The 13,445-nt window shown below is 35.6% G+C and overlaps 1 protein-coding gene across 4 annotated transcripts in view; it reads right to left on the bottom strand.

The window, feature by feature from the left end:
* Nucleotides 1-13,445, bottom strand: part of MEMO1 (mediator of cell motility 1) — a 159,171-nt gene that overhangs the window by 50,795 nt on the left and 94,931 nt on the right. For all 4 annotated transcript variants that reach the window (XR_004026925.1, XM_030799356.1, XM_030799355.1 and 1 more), the window contains 2 exons: nucleotides 5,377-5,489; nucleotides 2,542-2,653 (listed from right to left, as the gene is read on the bottom strand). Coding sequence is in view for 3 of the 4 variants with exons in the window: in XM_030799356.1 (XP_030655216.1) it covers nucleotides 2,542-2,653; nucleotides 5,377-5,489 (225 nt within the window). In the remaining variant the exon portion in view is untranslated. The remainder of the gene's footprint in view (nucleotides 1-2,541; nucleotides 2,654-5,376; nucleotides 5,490-13,445) is intronic.

Here is a 13,445-nt window from a genome sequence, read left to right as displayed (position 1 = left end):
CTCCTCCCATCAAGAAGAGCAATATATTGCTCTTTTCCTTAAATCTTGGCTGACACAGTGATCTTATTTGCTTCAAAAAACACAATTAACTGGAAATGTGCTATGTAGTTTCCAGCCTAGGACATAATAGACCTAGAAACTTCTGGTTTTACACTCTTGATCCAAAAACAGAAGCCGGGGGGGTGGGGGGAGGAAGAAGAAGAAGAAGTCTAAGCTATTCTTCTAGAGAGTAGCAAAAAAAAAAAAAAAAAAAAAAGTCCTACTTGAAGAACAAACAGGTCAGCTGGAGAAGAAATGAGGGGTCTCAACAGACAGCCAGCACTAAGGCCCAAGACACAGGAGTGATGCTATCTGAGATACTGTAGCCCCACTTGAGCCACCTCAGTCAGTGTCTTGTGGACCGGAGCAAGGCGTTCTCTGTCCCAATTCCTGGCCCCCAAATTTTAGGTAATAAACAGCTGTGATTTTAAGTCACAGTTTAAATCTAAGTTTTACTAAGTTACTTTTACTTAGTAAAAGATAACTAATATAGGTAATTTTAAGTAAGAGTTTTGTTACTTAGTAATAAATAACTGACATAGGTAATGAGTCCAACTAATGCTACAAAGAAAAGACACTAAGTACTATCTAAGGGTCAATATTAGGGATCCTAATGTAATGTGGCAGTAGTTTATTTGATACTATTTAAAAGGGGGAATTATAAATAGGAATTTGGTTTGCTGGCTTTAAGTTTCTATTTTCCTAAATGTTCCACAATATACATGTTTTACTTTTAAAATAACAATAAAAATGTTATTTTGTTATAACCTCCTTGAGGATATTGTTGTCAGTTTATTGGTCTTACTGTTTTTTGGGTTTGTTTGTTTGTTTGAGACAGGGTCTCACTCTGTCACTTAGGCTGGAGTGCAGTGCCATAATCTCGGCTCACTGCAGTCTCAACCACCCAGGCTCAAGCAATCATCCCACTTCAGCCTCCCAAGTAGCTGGGACAACAAGCATCCGACACTACACATCACTAATTTTTCTATTTTTAGTAGAGACGGAGTTTTGCCACATTGCCCAGGCTAGTCTTGAACTTCTGGGCTCAAGCCACCTGCCCACCTCAGCCTCCCAAAGTGCTGGAATTACAGACAAGCGCCACTGCACCCACAGTATTAGTATTTATTAAGTCTAAATTATATTTTCTCATGACAAAATATGCAAACATCTCAGTGAATAAAAATATTCAATTATCTTTTCCAGTTGAAGAAGAGAAAAGTTCTGATTACAACAACAATTCAAGAAGTAATATATATGGTTTCACATTTCTGAAGAATTAGGATGTATTAAAAACCCTAAAATTATATTGCTTATAATGTAGTATCACACTGATTTTTTGAAAATTCTTCAGATTTATATAATTCCTCATGGTTATCATTGTGAGCAGAAGCAGATAAAAGATTGAGAAAAGTAAATACTTTGAATACAGAATTGGAGTGGAAATAATCCAAAAAGACTGCAATAATGAACTAAACAAGAAAAACTAAACAGCAATAATTGAGAAGACATACATATTTAGGGTTAAAAAGAAATAACCACACAAAAGTCTGAGAACAGAAAAAATCCGTCTGAATATTATGAAAAGGCCTTGGGCTTTGGCTGATCACAAGTACATTAGCCAACAGTAAGCTACATCAACATAAAAAATACAATGTTATCTTAGACTTTATTAGTACATTTAATTAATATTTACCAAGAGCCTACAGAGCATCATGTACTTTACTAAGAAAATATAATGAACAAATCCAGAAGGAATCATCTTACCATACTTAGAACTGCCAAACTAAATATGAAATATTAAGTCCATATATAGGAAATGGTTTTAAAAATTAGAGAAACCTACAAGGCCTCCTAATCCAAATGTTTCACTAAAAGAAAACCCTTGAAATAATTTTTTTATTTTATCAAAATACATTAATAACTACTATGTGCTGGACACTGTGCTAGGCGGTGGGGTATACAGTAGAGAACAAAATATATATTGTCCCTGTCCTCATTCGGCTCACAGTACAGTGAGTACCCCATCACAGGAAGACCTTTAGCAGGTACCACATAACAGTCTGTCAAGCATACCATAAAAGAGATTCATGTACCTTGCACAAGGTTGAAATAAATGACCTCCAACATTAAATACAAGCCTAAAATTTTACGATTAATTATAGCATTGTACCATAAAAGAATGTAATTATTATTCTGAGATAAAGAAATGTCGAATGAATAAAATACAAGCAAAGCAAGATATATACATACCCACATACACTCACATACCCATGGGTTTTTTAATACTTCCACCTAATAAAACAATCATGTCAATTCGTATGTTCAGCCTTCATAGGCAAACTATTCAAAACCAACAATCCACCTTGAGACATTCTTGTCTCAATTTTTTATCTCATATCTTAATCTCCTTACCCTGATAATTATTAGGATTTACTAGTTTTAAATTACCAAAGAAATTAATGTCTATGTTTTCCTGGGGATTTCTTGTATCAATCAATATACCTTTCCATGGCTTTAGCTGTATAAGGCAAATGCATTTCAATACTGTGTTCATCTTCATCTGTCTGCAGAGACATGCGTTCAAACATTCCTGTCTTCCATAGTTCTCCGTAAACTAAAGAGATTTCAAAATACAGTAAAATAAATATATTAATGTATATCCTCATCCTGTGAGATTCCACCGAGTAATACAAAACTACATGCTTTTTGGCAAGAGACAGAAACACCATATAATATTCTCATTTTTATTAAAACAAAACAAAACAATAGAAAGGAAAGGAAGGAGGGAGAGTAAGGAGAAAGAGAAAAAAAACAGAACTAGTTTTTATGTAACAGGTAAAACAGTAATACATGTAAAGACTTACTCATCATTTGCATATGTTACATAGTTATATAAAAAATGATAATTTAAATTCTTCATCAGTTCCTTTCATTATTTCTAAAATCACCTTCGGTCTAGGCTTTTCCTAGACTTTAATCAGTACATGCTAGCAAGAACATAATTAGAATTCCTACTGAAATATGGAAAAACCACTAGTCTATTTAACTCATGAAGTCAAAAGCATATAGTTTCTGAGTTTTGTTTTTTTAATAGAATGTGTGGTATTATTTGACACCTCAGGTTTCTGCCATACCAAGAAGAGAAAATTCTCACTAATGCTATTTTCCTGAAAATTCAAAATTAAGCTTGTATGAGAGATCAAAATATAAATTCGCCACAATACCATCTCAACTTAAAAAGACCTAGTAATTCAGGCCTTTCTGATGAACTGTGCTTAAAAGTGAATATTGTAGAACAAGAAAAAGATAAAAGTTAACATGTAAAAAATATATGTAAGAATATTTTTAGCATAGAATAGAACCAATTTTGTAATTAGATCCTTAAATGGGTTTACCTGTATCAAAGAAAGAAATAAATGGTTGTATGACCTCTTTTCTTGAAAAAATTCTCTATTTCTTCACTGGCAAGCTACCCAAAATTAAAATTTTCTGAATGCCCCAACAAGGTTTTAAAAGTAAAATGTGTTCCCTAAAACCCTCTCAGGAAGTAAGGTTAGAAATACTCATTTCATTAATAAGATGCATTAACAAATTGCTAATATTCTGTGATATCTAAACCCTCAGATTATGAAAACTTATGCCAAAAATAATCTTGCAAATGGACTCTTTTATTATTTTATTTATTTTTATATTTATTTATTTATTTTTGGAGACAGGGCTTCACCCTGTCACCCAAGCGAGGCTGGAGTACAGCAAAATGATTTCAGCTCACTGAAACCTCTACCTCCTGAGCTCAAGCCATCCTCCTACCTCACTGCCTTATGCCCTCCCCACAACCTACAGCTACGTGCCACCACGCCCAGCAGATTTTTGTATTTTTTTGTACAGACGGGGTTTTGCCACATTGCTCAGACTGGTCTCAAACTCCTGAGCTCAAGCAGTCTGCCCATCTCAGCCCCTCAAAGTGCTGGGATTTCAGACACGAACCACCACACTAGGCCTCGACTCTTTCTATACAAGAAATTTTTGTAAAATTCTTTGAAACAATAGCACCCCTAAGATACTTAAAAAATATAATTTGAGGCCAGGTACAGTGGCTCACGCTGATAATCCCAGCACTTTGGGAGGCCAAGACAGGAGAATTGCTTGAGACCAGGAGTTCAAGATCATCCTGGGCAACATAGCAAGACCCTACTTCTACAAAAAAATATATTTTTAATTAATTGGGTGTGGTGATGTGTGCCTGCAGTCCTAGCTACTTGGGAGGCTGAGGTAGGAGGATCACTTGAGCCCAGGAGTTTGAGGCTGCAGTGAACTATAATCATGCCACTGCACTCCAGCCTGGGCAACAGAGACTCCATCTCTAAAAACAACAAAAAATATATATATATATGGGTCAGGGTGTGTGTGTGTGTGTGTGTTTATATATATACACACATATGGGAGCGTGTGTACATATATATGCATATGTACACATGCACATACACACACACATACACGTGTGTGTGTGCACATGCGTGTGTGTGTGTGAATAATTTGACTAACTGAAAGGACATATACCCAGATCATGAAGGTGGTTACTTCTGGGAAGGTAAATTGGGTTCAGGATGAGTGAGAAATTCTGAATAAATTGTGGATGTTAAGTATATCAGTTAATTTCTTATACTACTCTTTATACTGTTCTATATTTTTAAAATTACTCCCCCCACCAAAAGAAAAAATACCTTTATAAAATCAAAAAGGTTTTACTTCATACATCTATTATGTAAGAACTACTAAATAAAAATGTGACTCTGGACTCCTATGGAAAAAAATAAATCAACCAAAATTGTAGGCATGTTTAAAACTAAAATATATTTATCATTTATATAGCACCTTTCTTTCAGAGTTTCATAATTAAAGGCTCATTTTTTCCCATAAAAATCATTTGAAATAAAATAAAGATATTATCAGCATTATCTATTTACAGTGAGAAAAGTGGCATTACATGGAAGTAAATTAACACACCCAAAATCTTTTGTGAAATTGCAATGGGTATTAATTTTTTGTCTCCTGGTACACTGAGTACATGGCATTTTTCGGAATATTAATGTAACCACTACAATCTGCACACTGGTGGATCTGACAGATTTCTGTAGCTAGCTGAAAAACACTAGTTGCCTTTTAGGGATATGGAAGAGTTTCTTTTTTTTGCTGTTTTATGCAGATTAGTTATAACAAATTTTATTTTAAATATTGAGATATTACTTACGATATTCATAAGTTTTTAAATTAATTTACAAGTCCTGTTAAAAGAACATTGGCTATTTGAAAGCTACAATATTTCTATATACTTACTCTTTTGGTCAATACGAAGGTCATACAGAGGTGTCCTATATATATCCACACTGGAAAGTGCACATCGAGAGAGGGGCACATGATGAGAAGGCCCGAGGATGAAAATTCTCCGGCTAGGAGATACACAACAAAAAAACACGGAACAATTGCACTTCTACACAAACCTTATTAAATACAAGAGAAAAAAAGTAATTCTTACAAATCACTTGTTTTCCTTATTAATTACCAACTGTTAATGGCTGAACTGTGTTCCCCTCCAAAATTCACATGTTGAAGAACCAATCCCCAGTAGCACAGACTGTAGTGCTATTTAGAGATAAGGTCTTCAAAGAGGCGATTAAGTTCAAATGAGGCCATTAGGATGGGGACCTAATCCAATGAGTCTGGTGTCCTTATAAGAAAAAGAGGCACCAGAAGTATGCCTGCACAGAGATATGATCATGTCAGAAGGGGCAACAAGAGGGCGGTCATCTACAACAGGCCGAGGAGAAAGGCCTCAGGAGAAACCAACCCTGACAGAAACTTGATACTGAATTTCAAGCTTCCAGAATTGTTAAAAAATAAATTTGTGTTGTTTAAACCACCTAATCTGTAGTATTTTGTTATGACAGCCCTAGCAAACTAATACACCTAATAATAACTTGCTCCTCAGTTAAGTTCAATTCCTTATTTCTTTGTTGGATGGCCTTTAAGAGAATCATATTCAATACTTGGAAATACCAGCTATCAATTAATACAGTAAACCAACCCACTACGCATAAAATAATCTCTGTATTCTCAATGACAAGGATACAACAGGTATTCAGAAGCTGTATTTTATTAAATGGATTTTATGCATTTAAGCTATTAAAATTTCAAAATTCTAACACATTCTAAAATAACCTTCTAAGATCCACCATGATTTTAATAAAAATACATAATAGCATAAAATTCTAAATAGCTATACAAAATATCCATTATAAAAAAGCATTCTGATAAAGCTATTTCCATATTTCTTCCATGGTAGGGTGAAAAAGGCATCTTGTTGAAAAGAATTCTATATAATAAGCTTTCTCTATTCCCATTCAAGTAGAAGTCATTCTCAAAAACAAAGAAACTAGATTATGTGTTATTTGCACTGTAGTCTAAAGAAAAGAACTGAGCTAAAGTGTAGCTTAAATCTTTACAATCTCTTTATCTTGACATCAAGAGTAATGTTAATTTCCTCATTCTATCAAATATCCAAACCCGTCCTACAATCTGAATTCCAAAACTATCAATTTTCTCTGTTCTCCAATATTCATATGAACCAACCTTCCCACATCACATACAAAACTTACAGACTCATAAAGCCAAAACTATGAGAAGAAAATATATGATATGCTATGTAGCTAGAAAAGTATTACTGATTGCTCAATTAATGAACAAAAGCTGAGAGATGAGCTAGTTCTTTTCTATCAAAAATTTGCAGGCCAGGGAATGTGTGCTTTAGCAATGTATTTACTCTCATAAAATTCTATTACAGCTAAGAAAATTAACCAATTATTGGTTATATGTTACTTCATAAGTTGCAGGGAGGAGATAAAGCTGTGGATATTAAGTTGTTCTGCTATGAAAAAAAAAAAGAAAGTTGTGGGTAAGTGATTCTCAGTTTAGAGTCCCAAAACCTCCTTAAGACAGCACACACAGCAAACATAAGACTTCATCCACAGGCCATTTCTGGTCAGAAACAGAATATCCTTTTCTTTAACTTTTAAGTTCAAGGGTACCTGTACGGGTTTGTAATATAGGTAAATTACGTGTTGCCAAGGTTTGGTGTACAGATTATTTGGACACCCAGGTAATAAACCTAGTATTCCATAAGTAGTTTTTTTATCCTCATCCTCCTCCCACCTTCTACCCTCCAGTAGGTCTCGGTGTCTGTTGTTCCCTTCTTTATGTCCGTATGTACTCAATATTAAGCTTCTACTTGTGAGAACATGCAGTATTTGGTTTTCTGTTCCTATGGGAGTTTGCTTAGGATAATGGCCTCTAGCTCAATGTTGCTGCAAATGATATGATCTCATTCTTTTATACAGCTGTGTAATATTACATAGTGTATATATGTACCACATTTTCTTTATCTAGTCTACCACTGATAGGCATTTATATCGATTCCATGTCTTTACTATTGTGAACAGTGCTGCAGTGAACACACGTGTGCATATGTCTTTATGGCAGAACAATTTACATTCCTTCAGGTACCTACCCAATAACAGGACTGCCGGGCCCAGAGTTACTTCTGTTTTAAGTTCTTTGAGAAATCGCCACACTGTTTTCCACAATGATTGAATCAATTTACACTCCTACCAATAACGTATAAACATTTATTTTTCTCCACAACCTTGCCAGCATCTGTTAATTTCTGACTTTTCAATAACCGCCACTCTGACTATTATCAGATGGTATCTCACTGTGGTTTTGATTTGCATCTCTCTAGTGATTAGTGATCATGAGAATTTTTTCATATGCTTGTTGGCCACGTATGTATCTTCTTTTGAAAAGTGTTCATGTCCTTTGCCCTCTTTTTAACTGGATTGTTTCTTGCTCGTTAATTTAAGTTCCTTATAGATGACAGACTCTTTTTACCTCTCTTCCTTCAATATGTAATTATTAGCACTGCTAATCCTCACTTCTTGTCATCACCTCTATCATCAATTCAAGAACCATTTCAAAAAAAAAAGTCAAATCTATAGATTTCTAAATGAAGAAAAACTAAAAGATAGCACTCTGGTCATCTATCTTAATAGCACATAAATAACATGACACTTATTTTTAAATTAAAGGGTAATGTGGGCTATAGATAATGGTAACTCAGAAATGTTTAGGTAACCTGACTAGGGCCAGGTAGTATATGAACCAAGAATCAAATAATGAGAAAGGGCATTTTTCTGATTGAGGAAAATATGAAAAGACAGAGAGAAAGGATATTTAATATCAGAGCACTCCTGGAAAATCTGAAACACATAGTCAAAATATGAAGTGATTTTTAAAATATCAATCTAAATTCAAGGCATACATAAATTTCCTAAGTAAGTGTAATAAAGTTCTAACAATAGCCAAAAGATACACTGCTCCAGAAATAAACACCAGAGGTCTGCTGGAAGCCTATTAACTCTTCTGATACCTGACTACTTTCTTTGTTTGCCTTTTTGTCTGCCCCAATCTAGATGAAGGAAGAAGAGCCCCACCAATCTGAATTAACCAATTGTGTACTCTACAGATTCTTTCTGGTTTGGTAGAAAACTCGCCAATAGCCAAATCAAGTTCTGTATTTTATTAAAAGAAATAATAAGAAAAAAAAGGTTTAAGTCCCCTCAATATAAAACCCTTAAAAGCAATATATCTAAAAACAAAACCAGAAAAAGCTAAATGTCATTGAAAGGAAAGTAAAATGGGGCATTTAAACCAGCAGTAATCTCAAAATGGGTCTCCTTGTTAGCTAAATGCTAACAAAAGAAAATGAATAGTGTACATTAAAGTTCATTTTCTTTGTTAGGATGCTAGCTAGATCCGTAAACACTAAGGCCACAGGAATATTTTGAAGAGAAATAAATAATAGAGGCATTAGAAGCAATGCCACTTTCTCTCCCTTTATTTGACTGCAAGGTGCTTTGTCTTTAAAGGCGTAACTTTTCAATATTAGCACATCATCGTTGATACACAAGCAAAAAAAAAAAAACCTTTAACATGAAAAAATGGGGGGAGGAGCAAGATCAGTAGGCATTCTCTTAGAAATAAATGTACTTCATATATAATAGCTATAATAGAGAATTCACATTTGCAACGATGGTCTGTGCACCCAATGTATAAGCTGCCTGAGTGTGTACCCTCATGACTGTTTATTCAGCTACTCAGTCCAAATAATGGAACATAAGTAATTTTGTAAAGGTGTTTCACAGGAAGTGAAGACATTTTAACCAAAGAATAAAATGTCATCTGGCCCCAAAAAGCATTCCTTTTTGCTCTCTTTTTCTGTCCTGCAAGGCTTGCTGAAAAATATGTATCAAAATCAAGTTACTACTACCTAAGTACATCCTGAATTCTGAGTTTTTAGAGTTTTAATAATAGTCAACTACCAATATGGAAAAGAACTAAAATGTATCATTTTTAAAATTCCTTAAACAGTCAAAGTGATTTTCTGGAAACATAGATCATATCACTTTCCTTGCTTAAAGCCTTTCATGGCATTTCATGGTCACAGGATAAAATCTAGAATCCTTAAAATGGGCTCTACACTCTTAAATGCACTAGCAAATTAGCTATTACTCTTGCCCACCTTGATCATAATACTTGATGTATACTGGTCTTCTTGCAGTTCCTTGATAACACCAACAACTTTGCCTACTTCAAGCTTTTCACCCATGCTATTGCTCCCCTTTGCTTGGCTAGCCTGGCTTAAAAAATGTGTTCCTCGGTTGGGTGCAGTGGCTCACACCTGAAATCCCAGCACTTTGGGAGGCTGAAGCAGACAGATCATGAGGTCAGGAGATAGAGACCATCCTGGCTAACATGGTGAAACCCCATCTCTACTAAAAATACAAAAAATTAGCCAGGCGTGGTGGCACGTGCCTGTAATCCCAGCTACTCAGGAGGCTGAGGTAGGAGAATCGTTCGAACCCGGGAGGCAGAGGTTGCAGTGAGCTGAGATTGCGCCACTGCACTCCAGCCTGGGAGACAGAGCAAGACTCCATCTCAAAAAAAAAAAAAAAAAAAAAAAAAAATCTGTTCCCGGAGATACTTTCCCCAATACCTTTCCCACAATTTAAATTAAGTTACCCTCTTAAGGTCTACCACAATAGTTCTCAAACTGTGAACTCTGGATTCCTGGTTTTCCTCAGGACCCTATGCAGTAGTCCATAAAATTAAAACTATTTTCATAAGAATGCAAGGAAGTTATTTACTTTTTTCATTTGCACTTATGGTGCAAAGGTGAGGGGAGCATAAAACCACTGGCCCATCAGAACAAAGATCAAAGCAGTATAATCAACATGCACTAGTAGTCCTATTTTTTAACCTTACTCACACTAAGTTTAAAAGGGAGTTCCTAATTTCATTAAATCTTGACTCTTGAGTAGGTATCTTTTTAATATTCTATATGGCAAAATGCATTCAATCTGTGGTGATAAAACATCTCTGCTGCATATGGAAGTATGTCTCAGGAAAAAGCAGTTGTGTAGTTTTGAGTTGTAAGCTGAACCAGACATTTTCCTCATGGAACAAAATTTTTACTTCAAAAGACAACTGTAGATAAATTATGGCTATTCCAATTTAGGTAGCTGGCAAAAGATTTCCCCAAAGTGAATGGAAGTCAGGCACGGTGGTTCATGCCTGTAATCTCAGCACTTTGGGAGGCTGAGGTGGGAGGACAGCTTGAGGCCAGGAGTTCAAGACCAGCCTGAGCAACATAGTGAGACCACATCTCTACAAAAATAATTTTTTAAAAAATAGCCAGGCATGCTGGCACAGGCCGGCAGTCCTAGCTACTCAGAAGGCTGGAAGAGGAGGATCACTTGAGCCTGGGAATTCAAGGCTGCGTGAGCTATGATCATGCCACTGACTCCAGCCTGGGTGACAGAGCGAGATCCTGTCTCAATAGGGAAAAAAAAAAAAACAGAATCTAGTACTTTAAAGAAAATAATATACTTGTTGTCAATGATAAAATTGAGGTTTTCAATTGAAAATTACACTTTCATAAAACTTTTATCACTATAAGCTTGATAGCCTCCAAAGAATTAATGATTTTTTCTGATAAAATACATGGTGACATTAAGAAATGTGATTTTTTGCCAGGCACAGTGGCTCACGCATGTAATCCCAGCACTTTGGGAGGCCGAGGTGGGTGGATCACCTGAGGTCAGCAGTTTGAGACCAGTATGGCCAACATGGTGAAACCGTCTCTACTAAAAATACAAAAATTAGCAGGGCCTGGTGGCTAATGCGTGTAATCCCACCTACTCGGGAGACTGAGGCAGGAGAATCCCTTGAACCCGGGAGGTGGAGGTTGCAGTGAGCTGAGATCGTGCCACTGCACTACAGCTGGGCGACAAGCACGAAACTCTGCCTCAAAAAAAAAAGAAAAATAAACAAAACAAAACAAAACAAAAAGTGATTTTTTAGTATCATATAATGAAATACCAGCATTGAAAATATCTGCATAACCCAATAAAAATTTTCCAAATGCTCCACACATGATGTTACAAAATCATGCAAGGGTAAAAGATCCATTCAAACTGTAAAACAGACAATGAATTTATACAAAGTACAAAAATTCGACTGGTTGCGGTGGCTCACATCTGTAATCCCCGCACTTTGGGAGGCCGAGGCAGGTCGATCACAAGGTCAAGAGATCAAGACCATCCTGGCCAACATGGTGAAACCCTAAAAATTCAAAAATTAGCTGGGCGTGGTGGCGTGCGCCTGTAGTCCCAGCTACTCAGGAGACTAAGGCAGGAGAATCACTTGAATCCGGGAGGTGGAGGTTGCAGTGAGCTGAGATAGCGCCACTGCACTCCAGCCTGGTGACAGAGCGAGACTTCGTCTCAAAAAAAAAAAAGTACAAAAATTCATTGATAGTAACTTCAGATTTCGCATTATAACTAACCTTTAAGAAACTACCATTTGTTGAGTTTTGGTGTAGTATTAAAGAAAAATATCCACAATTATCTGAAAAGGTAATTACACTACTCCTCTTCCTTTTCTAACTACATATCTGTGTGAAGTTTCTTCATATACGTCAACTAAAACAAATGATCACAACAGGGTGAATGTATAACCAGATATGAAAACATAGTTGTCTTTTATTAAGCCAAACATTAAAAGGAGATTTAATAACTAGTAAAAATGTAAGACATTTTTATATTTTGTAAAAAAAAAAAAAAAAAAGTAAAGCAATGCCACTTTTCCCACTATCTTCTATTAGAAAATGTACTTATTTCTCATTTTTAAAAATGTTATTTTTATTAACCTCTAATTTGTTTACTTTTTTAAATAATTTTTTAAGTATCTCATTTTAATTTTGAATGCATTCAACAAAGGTAGATGTGGTCTACATTTGGTGTCCTTAATAAGTTAAGGGTTCCTGAAACCAAGAAGTTTGAGAACCACTGTATTTCACTTTCAGCTTTTTAATTAAATTTTTAGCTTTTAATAAGATAGCTATATTCATTATCATATGCTTAGTATCTGTCTCACCTACCAATTTAGCAGCACAGGGCTAAAACCATGTCTGTTTTATTAATCACTGTGTCTCTAGCACTACCACAGTATCTGGATCATAGCAGTCACTTAATAAACTTTTAAAATAAATATGCTTTAATTTATTCATCCATTTCTCTTGGAAAGCAACACCTGAAAACCTTTCCTACCAATTCTTCACAAAACAGGCAAGTTTGTTTGTAAACAATCTTCGTTATCACCTCAAAAGCTGCCTCTCACACTCCCCATTAAGTTATCAGCCCTAATAGTTACTGTGAAAAGAAGTATCTTGGCCAGGAACAGCGGCTCATGCCTGTAATCCCAACACTTTGGGAGGCCAAGGCAGGCAGATCACTTGTGGTCAGGTGTTCGAGACCAGCCTAGCCAACATGGTAAAACCTTGTCTCTACTAAAAATAAAAAAATTAGCCAGGCCTGCCTGGTGGCATACACTTGTAATCCCAGCTACTTGGGAGGCTGAGGCAGGAGAATCACTTGAACTCAGGAGGTGGAGGTTGCAGTGAGCCGAGATTGCGCCACTGCACTCCAGCCTGGGCGACAAAGAGAGACTCCATCTCAAAAAAAAAAAAAAAAAGAAGAAGAAGAAAAAGAAAAATCTTATTAGACCCTGACCAGTCATATTATAAATCAAAGAATCATTCTGTCAGTTTAAGAATCATTAGTCCCTGCAACTTGCAATCATTTTTGCACAAATGCTTTTAAATTTTATATTTTTTACCATAAAAATAATATATCCATTTCTCATATAAGAAAATACATGCAAACTATTAGCATCCATTATAATAATTTATTTAACCTCATATAGTACATTCTCTTTTTTCCCAATTTTACACA

The sequence above is a fragment of the Nomascus leucogenys genome, chromosome 19, assembly GCF_006542625.1.
Source record: "Nomascus leucogenys isolate Asia chromosome 19, Asia_NLE_v1, whole genome shotgun sequence".
Taxonomy (NCBI): domain Eukaryota; kingdom Metazoa; phylum Chordata; class Mammalia; order Primates; family Hylobatidae; genus Nomascus; species Nomascus leucogenys.
The sequence above is the reverse complement of the archived record's forward strand: the minus strand, read 5'-3'. Positions and strand labels throughout refer to the sequence as shown.